Below are 19,990 nucleotides of genomic sequence, written 5' to 3'. Positions count from 1 at the left end.
TGGTGGAGGCAGGATTTAGAGAAGGGCCTCTGAAGATCTCATGGCATGGGCAGGCTCATAAGGGGGAATACGGTCTTTCAGATAACCTGGACCTGAGCCATACAGTACATCTCACCATAGTAAGGGAGACCATGACCATGTGACTTCTATGTGCCTGCTCAGTCTGCTGTCTACATACTACCTGTTGATGGGCAATACATGGCATCCCTACCTGAACTGCACCTCTTCAAATATGAAGGTAGGGGAGACATTCTAGCATGAATTCCAGGTCAAAAGTTCCCTGCATGTAAATTAGCACATGAAAAACAAAGCCAGATGACGTTCCTTCTTTCCATTTCTTGCCATGTGCAGGAAGTTATTTTGTTTTTATCTTCTTTTGAAGAGGACCATTCAAACATGAAATTCACCATTCTTCATATTTCTCTTTGGTATAGTTTAGTCCTGCAACCCAATCTGAATCACAGTAACACCCTAAGCACATATTACATTGGAAATGTATCTACATCATCTTTCTATTTTACTCGAGAATAAGGCCCTTTCTACACCTAAGGATTATCCCAGGAAAATGGAGGGATCGTCCCTGCCTGCTCCCGGGATCCCCTGTGTGTCATTTGCATGCACACGGATGATCCCTGGAAAAAAGGCAGGTGTAGAAACGGCCTAAGTGTGCTGGTTCTGATCTTAATTGGGACCCTAGTGTGATGGGAAGGGAGGCTTTAAACCTTCATCCCTTCTTTGGTCCCGCACTCCATGCCTGCAATTTAGTGCTTAGGCCCTAGGTTTCTTGGCAACATGGCACAATCTTTTGCATGTTTACACAATACGTTTAATGGGGTTTACTTAGAATCATAGAATAGTAGAGTTGGAAGGGGCCTATAAGGCCATCGAGTCCAACCCCCATGTTCAATTCATCCTAAAGTATACCTGGCAGAAGGTTGTCCAGCTGCCTGTTGAAGGCCTCTAGTATGGGAGAACCCACAACCTCCCTAGGTAACTGGTTCCATTGTCATACTGCTCTAACAGTCAGGAAGTTTTTCCTGACTTCCTGCCGGAATCTGGCTTCCTGTAACTTGAGCCTGTTATTCTATGGCCTGCACTCTGGGATGATCAAGAAGAGATCCTGGACCTCCTCTGTGTGACAGCCTTTTAAGTATTTGAAGAGTGCTATCATGTCTCCCTCAATCTTCTCTTCTCCAGGCTAAACATGCCCAGTTCTTTCAGTCTCTCTTCACTTCTAGGTAAATGTTATATGATTGCAGCCTAACATCCTCCAGTTTCAGTGGAACTTCTTTAAGACTGTAGAATCAAATCATGCAAACATTTCATGCTATTGCAGCATTGCTTAAATTTGGTATTAATGCTGGGTACTATGATACATTATACCACATTTCTAATCTGAGGCCTTATTTTGAGTTGTAACTAACATCTTGTTGCTTGAGGATCAGAATACTTAATTCAATATCAAGATAGCTATATTATTATTATGTTTAAAAGGCAGTGGGTTTCTTGCCAACCTCCTCTATAGAATGTCAGTAATGGACTTCTAATGCAATTGGGACTTATGGAGAGATAAATCAGTCACAAAGAGACTGATTTATGATTCTTGCAAAATTGGCAGTAGGTGAATTAGATAACTGGTGTTGGGCAAATAATGCATACCATTAGTTTCAGAGAATCAAGTAATGGTGTGCCATTAAAAATAATATTTGATCATATGTAAGATGTATTTATAGTATGAATAAGCCATTTTAATATAGAGAGAATATTTTAAGTTTAAGTTTAAATTTAAGTTTAAATTTAGGGAAAGAATTTGGTTCTTTCTTTAAAAACAGAAAAAAGAGAGGATACAGAGGTACAAATACTCTACTCTGATAATGTCTGAGTGTTTCTCCAGAGAGAATTAATTCTTAATCATTTATACTAAGCACTTGTTCATTTTTATATAACTATGCGATGAAATAGAATATGCTAAGAGATGGATGCTTGTTAGAGCATGCCTAGTAAGCTTCATGGCTTTAAATGGGTTGAACTTATGGCCAAAACCCAGGACTCTGGGGTTTGGTGTCTCCAGGTAAGGAGACTGCCATCTTTAGGCAGGGCTAGAAATATTTTTTTGTCCTAACCCTATAGAGCTGCTGCCAGTCAGTGTCAACAATACTGGGCTAGATGGAATATTGATCTGACTCAGTATAAAGCAGTTATGTCCTATGTTCCTGGTCACTACCTTGCTTTGGACCCATCCATCTTTTGATGTGTATGTATTAAGACAGGACACCACACTGACAACAAAGGTCCGCATAGTTAAAGCAATGGTATTCCCCGTAGTAACCTATGGCTGCGAGAGCTGGACCATAAGGAAAGCTGAGCGAAGGAAGATAGATGCTTTTGAACTGTGGTGTTGGAGGAAAATTCTGGGAGTGCCTTGGACTGCAAGAAGATCAAACCAGTCCATACTCCAGGAAATAAAGCCAGACTGCTCACTTGAGGGAATGGTATTAAAGGCAAAACTGAAGTACTTTGGCCACATAATGAGAAGACAGGATACCCTGGAGAAGAGGCTGATGCTAGGGAAAGTGGAAGGCAAAAGGAAGAGGGGCCGACCAAGGGCAAGATGGATGGATGATATTCTGGAGGTGACAGACTTGACCTTGGGGGAGCTAGTGGTGGCGACAGCTGACAGAAAGCTGTGGCATGGGCTGGTCCATGAAGTCACGAAGAGTCGGAAGTGACTGAACGAATAAACAACAACACTAAGTTTGAAAAAGGATCCCATGTGATCAAACTTGTTACATTGGGCATACTGTTTAATATTTATTTATTTATTTATTTATTTATTTATTACATTTTTATACCGCCCAATAGCCGAAGCTCTCTGGGCGGTTCACAAAAATTAAAACCATCATAAAACAACCAACAGGTTAAAAGCACAAATACAAAATACAGTATAAAAAGCACAGTATAATATGCTCATTATTAACATTTTGGAAAATATATCTCGTCCGAATAAAGATTAGGTTTTTTTGTTTGTTTGTGAAAAAGCAACACTATCCTTATAATGAACAAACTTTAAACTTTCAAATACCGTATCTTGCATTCATCTGTGTCCAGATATCAGGTATATTACATAACAATACCTCATTTCTGGTTGTAAAGGGATCGAAAAAGAATAATCGTTCAGTTTTATTTAAAACGTGTGCTTGGCAACATTGCTAGGAAGCCTGCTTCTTGCATGTTTGCTGGAATGCATTTTGAGTGCCAAGATGCATTTTTTATATTTAAAATAAAAAAGATGCTCCCCTCAAAAGTTGCGTTTCAACCTCTATCCTTCCTTCTTTCCAGCCCCATTTTTACTGGCTAGCATCCACTTTCATCTTCATGTAAATATGGCAAACTTCTACCTAAGTGACAAAGTGTGCCTTGAGGGGACTGGGGAATGAATAGGTTTAACAAAAACTATTTTAGCCTAAGCCTTGTCCATCTTTAATTAGTTATCAAGGTTAAAGCAGGGTCAAGAGCCTGGAGCTGTTTCACAGACTAATGTGTCAAAGAAAAATGATGCCTTATACTGAGAAGGAAATGCTGCTGCTTAGAAGTGCAATAATTCTGTGACCCCATGTCAACTATTAGGGGTCCTAATAGCAGTTGGGGGGCAAGAATGTTTCTTGTGTTGCAGGTGGTTCAGAAGCTCACACTGCTTAGAAGACAGGCTTTTTTTTAACGCAAATGGAATAATGCAGTTAAGCTTTATGAGCAAATCGAAAAGATGAGATCTTATCTTCTGACCCCCACATTTCTGTGCCAAGTCCTTGCCTCTCCGAATCCAATATTCAGTTATTCAACGAAAGCGAACACCATATATTAATGATACCGAACTGCTCATAATCTGCCATTACGCCCTCATCTACTTTGACTAGTGTCAGTTTCCTAATTAGATAAAGTGCCTGGAGCTCACACTTGGAGCGCTTATGAGCTAAAGATGATGTGCTTTTGTTGTATGAGAAAAGCTGCACAGATAAAGTTTCCTACTCAATTTGTGACCCACTTTTCCATATATATATATTTTAAAGAGCTTAAATATTTTATTAGTTTTGAACAAATGAAGAGAAAAGGTGACAGCACAAAGGAATAGCCATAGAAAGACTTGTAATAATTAGAAGGGTTCCATAGTACCCTTTTTTCTCTAGTGTGAGCTTACTTTTCAAAGGAGCTTACTTTTTTTCTTAGAATCCCAACCAAACCAGCTAAATATGGGCAGCCTCTAGCTAAATTTATACCACAATATCTAGAGGTGGCTCATAAAGAGCAAGGTGCCTGGCCAACTGGGATGACTATGAAGAGGCAGGGAAGGTCTAGAGATGTTTTGATTTGTAGTATTTCTACAGCAGCCTGGAAAATAAGACCACCAAAGTTTCTAGGCCTCCACAAGGCTTCTGCCTTGAAATGTGGCCTAGAAATTTATTTATTTATTTATTTATTTTATTGCATTGGACAGTTTACAAAGATTAAAAGACTAGACATTAAAAAGCAATATACAAAATTTAAATCCACATAAAAATATAAAAACAGCTAACATTTAAAACAATTTTTACACTCTCAGCCAGGCCAAAGACCATTAATTTTTACACTCTCAGCCAGGCCAAAGACCATTAACAACAGATGCTGTTAGATGCCTGGGAGCAAAGAAAAGTCTTGACCTAGCGCCGAAAAGATAACAGAGTTGGCGCCAGGCGGGCCTCATCAGGGAGATCTTTCCATAGTTTGGCTGACCAAATATCCCTAAATTTTAACCGGCAGACGTAGGTTGGTGTGAAGAAGTGGTTGAATATGTTCCACCCTAGTAAGGGGGGGGGGAGTCTGTTACTGACTTTACCGGGCAAAAACAAAGTGGTTGTGTGATTTAGCCTTCATCAGCTTCATACAGTGACATTATAAGATCCCAGTCCTGAAGGATTCAGTAATGAGTTAAAATAGCTAACCTAGAACAAAGCTTCACACATGATAGAGATGCAAGAGCAAAAGCCAGCACATAAGCCTTGCAGTACCTCTTATACATTTCTGACAGCCAAAAGACTTATCACATTGGAAGGACAAATTCACACCTCCATAATGCATGGATCAAGGACCCAATAACATTACCAACTTTTGAACGAGTGTTATATAGACGCAACTTGCAAGTGGATAAATATATGGATATCTGGTCGGCTTTTCTTGAAACCATGCGCAAGGTCGCAGGTTCAATCCCCGGGATCTCCTATTACGGCTGATAATATTCCTGACCAAAACCCAGGAAAAATGCTGCCAGTCAGTGTCAACAGTACCCAGCTAGTTCAATCAAAAGGTTTGATTCAGTGTAAGGCAGCTTCCTATGTTCCTGTGACACATTATTTTAGTCATTCTGTAAGACAGAACAGCCCAATGCCAATGGAGTTTACTGGGTGATCTTGGGCCAGTCGTGAGATTTCAGCCTAATCTTCACTGCAGCATTGTTCTGCTGATAAGATAGAAGCGGGGACAATATAATGCTGCTTCAAGAAGACTAGTAGAAAAATTAGAGGAGGACTTTGACAGTAGCATTATGTGGAAAACAATTTCCTATGGCACAGTTTAAGACCTGCCATATATCCCTGCCTATCTCTGTTGACAGGGTGCAAGAAGAAAATATTGCAAATTAAACAAAAATGTACTAGTGAGTAATTCTCCTTTCAGAAAGAAGACGTACTAAAAGCAAACATTATCTCCTCCCTAATAAAGTTGGCCATCCGAAGTAGCACCTGCTGTTAATTTCACACAAAACAGGATTTGTTCTTCCAGAAAACCCTTTAATCATAACATTTAAAAACTAAGCACAAATCCCAAAGATGCAGTAAACTCCAGCTGCCTTTGTTGTAATGCATTGTGAAAGATTTCACTGAACGATAGGAATCCAAATGTGAACAGAATTATCTTGGCAGGTATTTATTTTAAATTGCTCATGAACCATTTCGAAGTAAATTCCATTTGTGAAGAATTTGCTTTAGATCTCAGGCAAAGAGATAACAGTAATATATTATGATACAAGCAATAATAATTTCATCCCTGAAATGAAGAAACAAATGTAGCTGTGAGGAGCTGAGAATCAGTCTGGCAAGTTAGGGTGTAAAGAAAACAGTACTTTTCCTATAGGTAGACGTTGTGTATCATAGTCAGTGAAAAGTGATATCTACAATGAAGATTTATTTTCTCCAATGCGAATGTATTTAATGTGCATAGTTCAACAATATAAGCTTTTGATTTCTGATAAGACTTGAAAATGATCAGTGTTGTATTTCATAAAAAAGAAGGGTGCAATTCTTAATCAGAGGCTTACTTTAGTCCCATTGTGATCGGTGGGGTTTGGGGAGGCTTAACTTTGACTGCATTGTGCTCTGATTGTTCATTTAAAATACATCCTGATTAATTATGATGCATACTCACAAATAATTTGAGTCCTGATTATTTCACTTGACGCCAACAGTTGAGAGTGTATTGATTTCACTGACATTGCCAGTATTTGTATACGGTGAGCCTTTGACTGCTTTCTTTTAATATGTAGTAGTAAGATGTTAAAGCACAGAGATAAAAGAGCCCGTTGGAACTCAAACATGCAATTACAGTATTACAAGAATCTGAACTAAGTTTACAGAGGCAAAGAGTTTAACTAAGGGCCTTGCTAGACGAGGCCTTAGCGCGCTGTGAGGCCCGGTTTCCCTGCTGTGCGTCCAGATGACGCACAGGGGAATCGGGGGTCAGGCCGCACTGAAGCCTCCCCTAACGCGCCATAAGCGAAGTCCCCTGAGGCCAGGGCTGTGGAACGTCTAGCAAGGTCCGTGGCTTTTTGCGGCTACTCGCTTCCCAGTCCGGGAAAAGCCACTGACTGGGCACAGCGCTCATACGAGCGCTGTGCCCATCGGGCCGGGGGGGGGAGATTGGGGGGGTAGGCCGGACCAGCAGGAGAGGGGGATGGTGGAGGGCGACACAGGGGATGGCGAGGGATGGTGGAGGGTGACACGGGATGGCGAGGGATGGCGGAGGGCGACACGGGACGGAGAGGGATGGCGGAGGGTGACACAGGGGATGGGGAGGGAGGGCGGGGAAAGAGTGGGCAGGAGGCATGGGAGGGGATCAGGAGTGGATGGGGGGCTTAATGAGAAAAAAAAACTTACCTTCTCCGGAGTCTTCGGGGTGCACGTGGCCCCTTTAACAACAACAACAACAAAATGGCCAACGCTGCAGGGCTTCCGTAGTCTCTGCGCGTCGTGCGTCTAGGAGCCAAGGCGGCGCGCGCTAAAGTTAGCGCGACGTTGCCCCGCCTCCATGCCGGCTTATCCGGCTGGGTCTAGCAAGGCCCTAAATTTGCTTTGATGTTGTTGATGATGATGATGATTGATAAGAAGAAGCATTGAATTGTATAACTGAAACCAGTGTAGCTATTAATCAACTCTCTTGTTTTGGTGGGCAGAAAACATCAGCTTGGTTTATGTTTTATTACATGAAAATAAATAAGAACGTGACATTCTCCAGAAAGGAAGTAATATCATGAAGTGACAGTGCAGAGTCAGGTCTTATGATCATTTTGGGAAATCCTCCTGAATGCTTCTGCTATTTGTATTTGATCTAGAGGGGAAACATTGGACTCTGACATTGCCTTTGGAAAATGAAGGACACTGTTGTTTTGGTTAAAGCCAGGTTTGGTTATTTTGTTTTATTTTGTCTAGAGACCAATTTATTTATTTATTTGATTTATATCCTGCCTTTCTACCAAAAAATGGAACTTAAGGCAACTTACAAAAGTATGGACTAGCCATCCTTTTGGACTAGTCTGAGAATAACCCCAGGAATTTTGAAATACTGGCTTAGACCAAGGTATTGGTTAGGTAGAAATTGTATTCTTAACATTTTTATCTTTGAATACTGGGTGAGGCTCCATTCAACAGATCGTCCAAGATATTTTGATGCCCAAGGCAAAACATCCAAATGGCCTGTCCAATAGTGGTAAAAAATATAACAATAAATAAAATGATGATTAAGTGTTCTTTAATAATATACTAAAATCTACTTCTTAAGTAGCCCATCTCACCATGCTGCATTCATGTGAACATAAGCAAACAGTGTTTATTTAAAGAGTCCTGCAGGAGGACTTCTATTGTCCCACGTTCCTACCTTGCTTGTCAAATTGCACTAAACCAAATTCAGTGGTTGAGTGTGGGTTGATTTGAACTGTGGGTTGTTTGTTGAATCGTGAATTAGTGTGTTGTCTCAACACTGCACAGTTTCTGCAGGGTGGCCTTCTTAACCATGCAGTGAGCTTGTTAACTGCCTTGAACAACCTAACAACAAACCACAGATTCTCAAGGTGGCTTTTTCAAGGAAAATAAGCCACACTGAATTGTTAACAAGCCACCCTATCCAAAATGTGCTGCATTTAGACAACACGATAACCCAGCCTGTGGAAAACATGCTGCATTCAGACAACACAGTAATCCATGTTTCAATGAACAACACACTGTTTTAAACAACCTATACTCAAATCACTGAGTGTGGGTTAGCAGAATGCCCTTGATGTTGTAGGCAGTCCCCTTAAGTAGGCATAATATCACTTTCATTAGCATTAGTCTTTAGCCCTAATCACTTGTTCTTCCTTTATGTGATTACAGGCATGTGAGAGGGGGAGCAGTGGTGCACTCATTGGCCCCACCCTCATCTTTGTGTTCCCTGCCAACTCTGACCTCCTCTACTGTCCACATGTTGGACTGAAGGTCTGAAGCAGGAAGTCTGCTCTGCCTGTATAGGCTCCCCACATTAGAACCCTGTGAGATTAGGGGAGTTTACATGCATAGAACAGACTTCTCCATGGAAGGCAAAGGTGGCAGGGGTTCAGGGATGTGGCCAGCAAGATGGCCCCACTCTTCCCCTCATGCTATGATCCTCATGAGAAGGTCAATGGGGAAACAGCACTTCCATCTTCACAGCAGGGCCAGACTTTTGCTGCCTGACCTGAAGGAAGATCCTTCCAATTCCATGTACAGAAGCCAACTTGATTGCTGGCATCTGTTAGTTGTTTCGACACTGATTATGGGATAGTGTCCTCAACTACACCCAGGTAGCAAACCAGTTTAGGGGAGCCAGGATAGGCAGGATTGCATACACAGCTCTCCCCTCCTACAGAGGAGAATGGCCAACAGCTCAGGAGGAACAGTCTGCCTATGGTGATTGCCTCTCTCTGCCTAATGGTAGGGCTGCCCCTGTTTTACAGTGCTTAATTTCTATAATTGCAGAAGCCAGGTTCCAAAACCTTTGCTCTGTGTGAGTGTCTAGATCTAGTTAATATTGAGGGGAAAGCACTCTGCACATGCACACAGAAGTAGGGTGAACATATGAAAAGGAGGACAGGGCTCCTGTATCTTTAACTCTTGTATTGAAAAGGAAATTTCAGCAGGTGTCATTTGTATATATGGGGAATCTGGTGAAATTCCCTCTTCATCACAACAGTTAAAGCTGCAGGTGCCCTGCCCTCTTTTAAATCTGGTCACTCTAGTATAGCTCCTGACACTTTAACTGTTGTGATGAAGATGGAATTTTATCAAGTTCTCCATATATACAAATGACACCTGCTGAAATTCCCTTTTCTATGCAACTGTTAGAGATACAGGAGCCCTGTCCTCCTTTTCATATGGTCACCCTACACAGAAGGAGCATATATCATCTCATTTACACTTAAATAAGGTTTGAAACTGTGTTCTGGTTCTGATTGGGTTGAATTAGTTGTCCACACTTTGCAGGTTGCAGCAGGACTATCACAAAGTGTCAAAGAGACACCCAGATGCTCCTCCCATACAGCTGTTTATCTAAGGTATATACAGGAACGGGACTTGTAAAGATATAGTTTGTCTGCCTGGGAGAGAAGGAAATAATGTTTGCTGTTCTTGCTGCAGGAGATCTAATCGCATCTGGGACCCCAGAAAAGCACAAAACTGAGTTTCCAGCATTGATTCCATCAGTCTGATAAGGCTGTGGCTATTACTTCTTAGTGGCTTGTAGCAGATGTGTAGGCTAGAGGCCTGGAATGTTGATGGAGATGAGAATGTGTCATCTGATTGTTTGGGGGTGGGGGGCTGTAAGGTATAGCAAAATCCAATCATCTTTTCATTGTTAGACATTCTCTGCCACAAAACTATTATCTTGGTGAATAATGAAAAATATAAACCCTGCAAATGAATGAGTATGTCCCAATATGAAAAATATTGGTGGGGGGGGGAGATGTTTTGTCCTTTTATGATTATGTGAATGGAGAAAATGTAAGAAATCATTGTGGGATTTTAATCTCTCAAAGATCACTAGTGGAAGGGCTGTTCTAATGCGCCCCACCCCCCGGCAAATAAACAAAAACAAACCCTGGCTCAAAAAAAATGCACTTTCCATCTCACTCTTCTTTACTTCTTCCATTTCCCACGGGGGAAGAATAAGCTACTGAATAAGCTATTTAGTATTTTATGTTCAAGGAATATTCCACATTCAAGTAACTGTGGGATTTCCCAATTTGCTGATATCTTTTCCCAAACAATACAGGCAATGTTTCAAAGTTGGTGGCTTGCACCTTATAGAATCAGACACACTGCTTTATAAACAAATGGTTAGGTTTTACTTAAGCAAAAGGCTTTTCTATTGAGCTTTGTCGCTATGCCCCCTCTCTCCTTAAACTAGGAGTAATGAGTGTTGCTCCTAACCACTTCCTGGTTCCTCCCAGGAAGCCCAACCTATTCAGGCTGAACCCAGTAGTTCCTTTGCATTGTTACAGGCAGTATCTAAAGCAGGCAATATCCACCATATTTTGGGGAGAAGGGGCACTGGCCACTGTTGATTATGTGGTTGGAAATGACCATCTGGTCATAAGTGTTTGTTCCGCCTTATGATAATAAAGAATGATCTCAGAATTGGAATTCTGGTCTGAGTTTGTTGCCTTCGTTATGCATGGAAGAAAGGAAAATCACTGCCCTACTTTTCATTGGCATATTACTTACAATCTTCTTGAAAACCAAAAATCCTTTTATGTCACTTCCAGGTTTGTGGGCAAGGAAGTATGGGGGAAGTTCTGATGTATTTGTTTTAATGTGCCAAACAGAATCAGATGATTCTTACCTAATCTCCTGCCCAGCGGCATACTAGTGAAGAAGTTATCACTTATTGCATTCCATCCAAGTCACTGAAAATGTGTCACAAGTTTTTAAATTATTGTCTGGCCTAGGTTTCTAGCTTCTGGTTTTTGATGATGGAGAAATTAACTATGCCCACTCCAGACTTGAATAGTTAAGTGGGGTGATCCCAAGGCCTCTCAGAGGATCCAGTAGATCCAAAGCTGCCCTCAACTCTCCCCTGTACCATCTCATTTTGGACCATTCTGCTGAAATAATGACCAGGACTACGTCTGCAGAGGATTCAGAAGGTGTATGGGTGCCTTTGCAGCAGATTTCCTCCTTTGCCGTTGGAACTCTTCTCCACTAACAAAGGGACACTTGTGTGCCGACCAAATCACATCCAGCCAACTGATCTGTGACTTTGGATTGCTCTATAATACGTTATACCCAAAGGATAAATGCCCAGGGGTTCATTTTGCTCTATATGCATGCACTTACAACATGTTACAGTATCTACATAGTATGTAGGTAGATTTCCTACATGAAATATTATCCCTGTGGGAAATCACCTTTTATGTGTGTGTGCCTTGAATGTCTGAAAAGAGCACCCAGAAAATTTAAATAGGACTTGTCAAATAGACCCAAATAGACCCAAACATTATTAGAGTGAGTTGTAGTAGATAGAGCATTAGATTTAAACAAAGGAGATATGAGTTTAAATTGCTGAGTCAGCAGTTCATTAAAATCTCTGATGCTTCTTGGTTTTGGTTGTCTTTGACTATTTGGGGGCTATTTTAAAGAAGCCCCAATAATTTCTGAGCACCACTACTACATAGGATAGAATGGATTTCCCATTCTATTTGTAGTAAATCATAGTGGAGCATATGTCTGGGGGGGAAAACAGAAGTTGTTTAAAAGAGTCAAATTTAGTATGAATCTAAAACAACTAGAACTTTGGGTGCTAGAGAGAAACTTTAGTGTACTACTTGGATAGCATGGTGATAAACATTATCTTCAGTATGTGTTCTGGGAGCTGTCAATGAAAATGAATGTTTGTTTTTCTAGTCACCAGGAATTAGCAAGGCAGTGCTTGTTTAATTATAAAACATATGTATGCTTTGTTAGTTTCCATCTGTCTCTTTGCTGATTTGCAATTAAATGACCAGAAGAAAAAGATGAACCCTGTGGCTATTCAGGAGGAACAACTCATGTCTAATGCATACACTTTATACTGTGCTTTTGTCCATGTGCGTATTAGGGATGTACATATGTTAAATCCATTCCATCTGCGTTTCGCAGATTACCATGTCCCTTTCATTAGATTTTCATTGGCAAAATTATGTTTTTCCCATTTCCTGAATTTGCACAAATTCACATTTACACAAATTTGCACTTGCAAAAATACCATAATCTCCCCAAAATGCTCAAATTCTCTCCAAAATGTGCAGTCCTACCCCCCCCCCCCCCCCCGCAAATGTACATTTTCATGCTTTAGCCTATGGGGAAAATCTTATATATTTTTCTACAAGTAAATTTGTGTAAAATTCCAGAAAGTAAAACCAAAAATGGTCCACATATCCTTGGAATCCATGTGACTCAGGAAAAGCTGGTTTGCTGTGGAATCTGTGGTTTGGATTCTGAATTCATTTGATTCTGCAGTGGATTTCTGTGACAGCCTTAGTGTGTATGTGAGGACTTTTCTCAGGCTATTTTCTTCCAACTGGCATTCTTAAAATATATTGGAGCCAGGCCTATTCATACTTATAAGAGGCCCATTCAAATTAATGGGATTTTAGTAAGTCAGAATCCAACTTTCTGAATTTAGGGGAGCAAACTCAAAATGGTCACAGACAGGGTAGACTGATTTCAATCAGCACAACAAAGGCCAATTTAAATCGTTGATTTAAAATAAAGTTTGCCATCGATAGCTCTTTATGTATTTTCTAAAGAAATCCAAAATCTGCAAAGCAGGTAGAGTAGAAATATTTATATATGAAAATCATCCAATTGGCACTTCATTTACATAGCGTCCTTTAATAATTCAATGTACCTGACGTTAATTCAGTTAAGAAAAGTGGTCATCAACTTGGATGGCTTTAAAAGGGGATTAGATAAAATCATGATAGGGCATCAATATCTACTAATCATCATGGCTATATATTACCTCCCATATCAGAAGCAAGATGCCTGTGGGTGCCAGTTGCTGGGGAGGATGCTACTGCACTCACCTCCTACTTGTGGGCTTCCCACAGGTATATGGTTGGCTCCTGTATGAACAGAATGCTTGGCAAACCTTTGGTATGATCCAGCATGGCACTCATAAGATTAACTGTGTAGCTAGCATGCTTATATTCAGATTTTTTATTATTATTAACCAAGTTATTATTTAAGAAAAACTTACACTTAATCTACACCAAGCAGGATATTGCACTTTGAAAGAGGTATATAAAAGGCAGGAACCACACTACTGTTTTATATTGAAGTGCGCTGACAATTGTTGGGGCCCATTGACACATACCATATACTGCTTTCATACCACTATATCCTGCTTGGGTCCTGCCTTTTATATACCGCTTTCATACTGCTTTCATAGTGCAATATCCTGCTTGGTGTAGATTAGGCCTTAGTATTTGTAATTTTAAAAGTATTTTTAAATCTCATTTTAATTTTAAGAAAAACTAGTTTTATTTTTATTATTTTGTAAATCCATAGCTTTGTACTAAGGAGAAATCCCTGAAGAATTTGAAGGGAAACAAAAAGAGTTTCTCAGGGATGCTCCTGCCTCGGTCCATCTTATTCCAATTCTTGACTTCACTTTGCTCAACAGCGTTGCAACTTGCATTTATGTACAACAGAATTCTTTTTAAAAAAACTTACTTGCATAAACAGTTACATACTTTACTTCTAAATGACTGTGGAAAGATTTGCATTCTTATAATTTAGTTTGAGAGGCTCTAGAGGTCCATGAAACCTCAAACCTCCTTGATTCACCCATATGCAATAAAGACACACGGTGTAACTCTAGCTATGAAGATAGATATCGTGGTTGCAATCTATCCAATCCTTTTCATCCATCATTGTTTGTTCTTTAGCTGTCTTTCTACAAAAGCTGTGGCTGAAGGAAAAAGTCTTTCATATCCTTTGTAATTCTGGACACAGGAAAATATAGGTATATCTACAGTAAAGAAAGGTAGTTGTCTGACATTTAATCTTCATGAAGACTGACATGAAGAGGAGAGCTAACCTTCTGCAGTATTTTTAGTTTGATATTCCGTGGCACTTTATTGATCATCACCGGCGTCCGTCACTGTGTATAACGATAACTGCTTCAGAGGCAGAAAAGAGGAGATTGAATAAGGCCTTCAAGACTGTCAGCTTTTTACTGATAGATCTGTCAATAGTTACCGCTCCCTCATCCTTTTACCACTGTGAGAACTGTTTGTCTTAGGCATCTCGAATGCTCTTGCATATTGACGAGAGAGTTTAAAGTCAATGGGAAGAGCTTTCTCCAGTGAATTGCTATGATTTTCCCCTTTAGAAAGCAGAATGATTGTCTTCTATTTTTTATTTTTTTTAAAAAAAAACAAGATTCTAGCAGAGGAGAATTATGAGACTGTGTGGAAACTAGTTCATTTTCAACAGTTTAGCTAGTTGTTTTATAGAATACTTCTCTTTCAGTGAAAGAAATTAACATACTGATAGAAAAAAGCCAACGTCCATTATTAGATAATAGAATCGGAGGATTCGTGTTAACTTATTTTTGTAGTTTTATGGCTCAATGGAAATAAGTCCGTGTTGTCAGCTCACTTTCCATGGTGGCAATCTAGCACACAGTTGTACACATAGAATTCTCAGAGGAATCAAAGGAACATGAACTTAGAAATAAATCTGGATTGCAGCCATAATGGGTGATGGTAATTGTGAAAGATGTTCATCAATTTGTATATTTATCACAATATACAATATGCATTTATAAGTCCATTCTATGTTGGTCCTCTGCCTATCCATACTGAAGGAAGACTAGTCAGTGAATAAAAATGGGGACCTTTCTCAAAATTTAGAAAAGATTACTCAGGAATCATAATAGTGTTTTGTCTTTCCTCTGGTTCCAGTTGAAGTTGGAATCATTCACTCTGGTTCCAGCTAAACGAATTGTGCTGCTGTTATCATTCCTCCCAGCAAATCAGTTTGGCTTCCAAAAGGAAGCTTTTCCCCAAACACTTCCATGGGTACAGTCCTAGCTTACATGCAAAAGACTAGGATGTGGAGGAATCAGGAGAACTGACCTCTCTTTATTAGGCTTCCACCATGTAGCTGGGCACATTTCATCATAGCCAATGAATTAATACCAAAGAAGAACCTTTTCTGCTTCCCCAACAAGCATGCACAAGGTGGTTCTCTCCAGCGCCAGATTTCTAAATAGATTTAATTTTGTATTTAACAGTTTACTAACAATTCCCTTCTATTTCTTGCAGATGATGATTTTTTTCATGAACTCCCAGAAACCTTTCCTTCTGATCCTCCAGAGCCTCTTCCACACTTCCTCATTGAGCCTGAAGAAGCCTACATTGTAAAGAACAAGCCCGTGAACCTTTACTGCAAAGCTAGCCCTGCCACCCAGATCTACTTTAAATGCAACAGTGAATGGGTTCACCAAAAAGACCATGTGGTAGATGAAAGAGTTGATGAAACATCTGGTGAGTTGTTATTGTTTTGAGGAATGTACGAGTGGTTGTGTTGGACAGATTATTTAAAAGATCTTCGCATTAGGGCTTCTCTGCTTACCCCTTCTGCTAGAAGAATAAGTAAGGATACAACTTCTATTTGGATAATTCACACAGGCATTTTTATGTGATGAGGATAATGAAATAAACATGTGTGTTTTTCAGAGAATTTTGGGTCAACAATCAATTATTTGATTGCATTCTACCTCAATGTACACACACACACACAGTAATGTTCTATGATTTGGATTCTTGGTGAGAGCAATATTATTGTCAATTGTTTGTTGTTGCCCCTTCCAGATATTGCCATGCTAAATATGACCAGTGGAACCAAATCAAGGTAAAAATCTTCTGTAGCATCCTGGTTTTAATGGCAAGTTAGCTCAAAGGGCTGCAGCTTGGACTCTGCTGAGCTGTGCTTGATCTTAAAGTGGTATTGAAGACAGCCAGCAGGTAACTGGTGAAATCTATGACACTTGGTTGATGTCATGATGCACAGGAAATATTGGCACTGAAGAAGGACTAAAGCTGCATCAAACATCAGATACAAAATGCTGAGCATTTTATAGCCACGGCTCTGTTGTCTGTCTGACCACATTATACAAAGATATGCAGGCGTCACACATAAAACAGATACAGATTCCCCTCATGTAAAACACTAATTTTTATTAGCCTACACATATGTTTATTTGCTTTTTGCACTGTGATTGCACAGTGTCTGACCTTCCTTCATTGGTCACACGTTCAGCCAATACATGTGGAAGTCAGGCACACAAGAAGGAAGAGATCAGTCACAGTGATTAAGAACATAAGAAGAGCCATGTTGGATCAGACAAAGGGTCCATCTAGTCCAGCAGTAGCCAACCAGCCGCTGGTGGGGAACCCACAAGTGGAAAAGGAGTGCAATAGCACCCTCCTGCTCCTGAGCAACTGATGTGTACAGATGCGTACCACCTTTGATACTAGACATAGCAAATACCCGTTATGATTAGCAGCCACTGATAGCATTATTCTCCATGAAGTTGTCTAAGTTTTAAAGCCATCCAAACTGCAATCTTCTCACACACACACAAGGTACTATACCGGGTTTGGTCTAAGTGTACATTTTGTGATTGAATGCACAGACAGACGTTATTTTGCATGTGCATTGATGATGACAAATACATGTACATTGTAACAACAGCTCAGGGCTTTGGGCTCCCATTGACTTCATCAGCCACATTTAATATTAGGAAAAAGATCTAAGATGCTTAGGAAAAATATCCCATGGGCCATAAACATATTTGTGTCAATGATGTTATTCTTATTCTTTTTTTCTTCTTCTTTTTTGAATCAATACACTGAGTCACATACAAGATAGAGAAGTGGGTTTAGTGCTGTCTGACAGTGATGAAATATAACTAGCTACCAAGCAAGGAAATGTCTTTCACATGGGAATTGCAGAGCCACTTGGTCTAATTACTCAGAAAGAATAATTCCACCAGATGCCTTGGAAGTCTCATGTGAATTAGATTTTATTTGTTTGAGCTCATTTATTTGCACAGAGTCCAAAAGCATACACTTTTAACAGTGCGGTGGTATGCACAATTTGAAAACATAGAAGTGGTGATATATTGGAGTGGAGCCACCTTTAAAGTTGGATCGTTGAAAAATGTAATACTTTTTTCTGTTAGAAGTATCACTTCTGTTAATCAGAGAAGATACATGAGAAGACATTTGCACAACTGTAACAGAAAATTCCTCTATTCATTCAGAGAGAGAGAGAGAGAGAGAGAGAGAGAGAGAGATGGAAGTAAACACATATTCCTTCTTTATTGGCTATTTGAAGCCAGGTCAAAGTGATCCTTTTCCAGGGGAAGAGGATATTTTAATATATTCTTGATTCTATTCTTGCATAATTTTTAATTTTGCAATTTTAATATTTAAAATACGGTGTGCTTTTAATGTGATGTATTATTTTACACTGTTTTTAGTATTAACATTGCTTCCACCTTGGAGACTTTTACTTGAAAGGTGGCTTACAAACATTTTTATTTTATTTTTATTTCAGAGAATGTCTATGTTGCTTGACATTTTAGATAAAAGTACTATATAAGCAAGAAATAATGCACCATGCTAATTCTGAGATTTTTAGTACTATTTTTTAGTTCTGAGGACATATCAGTACCCTCCTAGTTCACTTGTGTGCATTATGTGGGTTATTGAAATGTTCAAGTGCTTGCTCTCACTCACTCTTAAATATACTTTTTATTTTATTTTCCTTAAACAATTCACCACAACAGCATTCAAATAACAATATCAATGAATCCCAGTTATTAATGAATGTAAAAATCCCTGTACTCAATCAAAAACCAAGTAGTTCCAGCCATGTAATATAACTCAGCAGCATAGCATTGTACATTATAGTGTTTTTGGCTGTGCCACATTAGGAAGCCAGGCAATAAATCAAGGTTACACAGCATTTAAGGGTACTTGTGGATGCTGTTGTATTTATTTTTCTCAATAATGCTTAAATTCCTAATAAACAGCCATCTTGCCTTTGATTAGTTGTTAACCAGTAAAGGAAGATTTAAGTTCACATTTCACTTCCTGTTGCTATAGCTGCACCAGCATTCAAATAACAAGAAGCCAAGCTCATCTTAAGTTGTTTCTGAAATGCCATCTTAGAACCAGATTTTCTTCTAAGCCCTCAGATAGTAAGCAATGACAAAAACAGGACAAGCAAGTAGTAAAATGCACGCATGGAGTAGCAAAGTCTGTTCATGCGTTCCGTCCTAAAAGGCAGGTGTTAGTCAGAGATTACAAGGGCGAAGGACTAGGAATGTGAAATAAAGGCATAATGTTGAACATACTTGGCACAGCAACTTATCTGGGATTGTAAAAGGTAAAGAGATAAGAAAAGGAGAGAAAGCCTTTAAGGGCTATAAAGGATTACATGTTCATGAACTCAGAAGTGCTGGAAGGGCCAAGCCAGATGAAATTGGAGCAGTAGCTAGTCTCTCTCTCTCTCTCTCTCTCTCTCTTTCTCTGTGTGTGTGTGTGTGTGTGTGTGTGTGTGTGTGTGTCTGAGAGAGAGAGAGAGAATGTATTTTTCACACTGATAACTATAGCAGCCAAACATATATTTTATTCCAGCTATAACTGAAGATGCGGAAACTGAGGGGGGCTAGTTTTCCCAATTCCCATTGAGAGTAGCTAGAAAGATATGTCCTTGGAGGCTTAATTATTTTAACAGAGTCTTATACCTACTTGCTGATTAGGCATGGAGAGTTATTATCAATGTAAGTTTTGTAAAGTAATGTATTTAAAATAGATAGCTAAAGTGTTCCTGCGTATATTATTGCAGACGATGGTGCTTTCCATGGGAATCATCTTGTAAAATTAAGGGAATTTTTTTAAAAAAATATTTATTACATTTCTATACCACCCAATAGCCAAAGTTCTCTGGGTAGTTCACAGAAGAAGTGTTAGTTGGAATCAGAGAGTGCATGAATCTTCCAGGCTATTGACCTCCAGAGTTAAAATACCTTGCGAGTGGAGAAGGAAGCATGGAATAAAGACACAGCCACCAGGGCCTCTTTATTTCAATAAGGGAACTTTACCCCTCCCTGGATCTGCATGTGAAAGCGCAGGAATCTATTAGATCCTTTCTTCAGGCACCTAGCCTGCCATTATCGGTGAGCCACTCTCCAAAGCCAGGATTTGGGTAAACCTGGCCCCTCTCTTATGTGACACTTTGTTCGTGTGGGGAGACCACCCTGTGTCATCCCCGTCCGGTGCTACACAGCTCTGAATAGGTGAGGCAGGAAGGTCCCCAAAGGCAAACCATATTCTGACACGAGAGCTGCAGTCCCCGAGAAGCAGGCCCTCTGGATCTGTCAATCACCAATTGTCCCTATGTAATATCGTGTGAATTCCCGCACCTCCCTGTCAATACAATCTAAACCACGTATTTACTCACCCTTTGCTCATCGTAATTCTAGTATGGAGTAGGCAAAAAAACTGTACGCAACTGCGGATTCGCAGCAGGTAAAATTCCTATTCAGCCCCCCCCCCCCCCCCAAAGGGAGTGTCTGGCTAATTCCAGACTAGTTGGAGGGAGGGACCCAGAAAGCG

General features: G+C 39.9%; 1 protein-coding gene across 2 annotated transcripts in view; it reads left to right on the top strand.

Moving 5' to 3' along the window:
• The window catches only part of UNC5C (unc-5 netrin receptor C), a 382,711-nt gene that overhangs the window by 220,405 nt on the left and 142,316 nt on the right, over positions 1–19,990 (top strand). For both annotated transcript variants that reach the window (XM_063136050.1, XM_063136049.1), the window contains exon 2: positions 15,626–15,847. In XM_063136050.1, the coding sequence (XP_062992120.1) occupies positions 15,626–15,847 (222 nt within the window). The remainder of the gene's footprint in view (positions 1–15,625; positions 15,848–19,990) is intronic.

Source organism: Elgaria multicarinata, chromosome 10 (assembly GCF_023053635.1).
Source record: "Elgaria multicarinata webbii isolate HBS135686 ecotype San Diego chromosome 10, rElgMul1.1.pri, whole genome shotgun sequence".
NCBI lineage: Eukaryota > Metazoa > Chordata > Lepidosauria > Squamata > Anguidae > Elgaria > Elgaria multicarinata.
The sequence above is the reverse complement of the archived record's forward strand: the minus strand, read 5'-3'. Positions and strand labels throughout refer to the sequence as shown.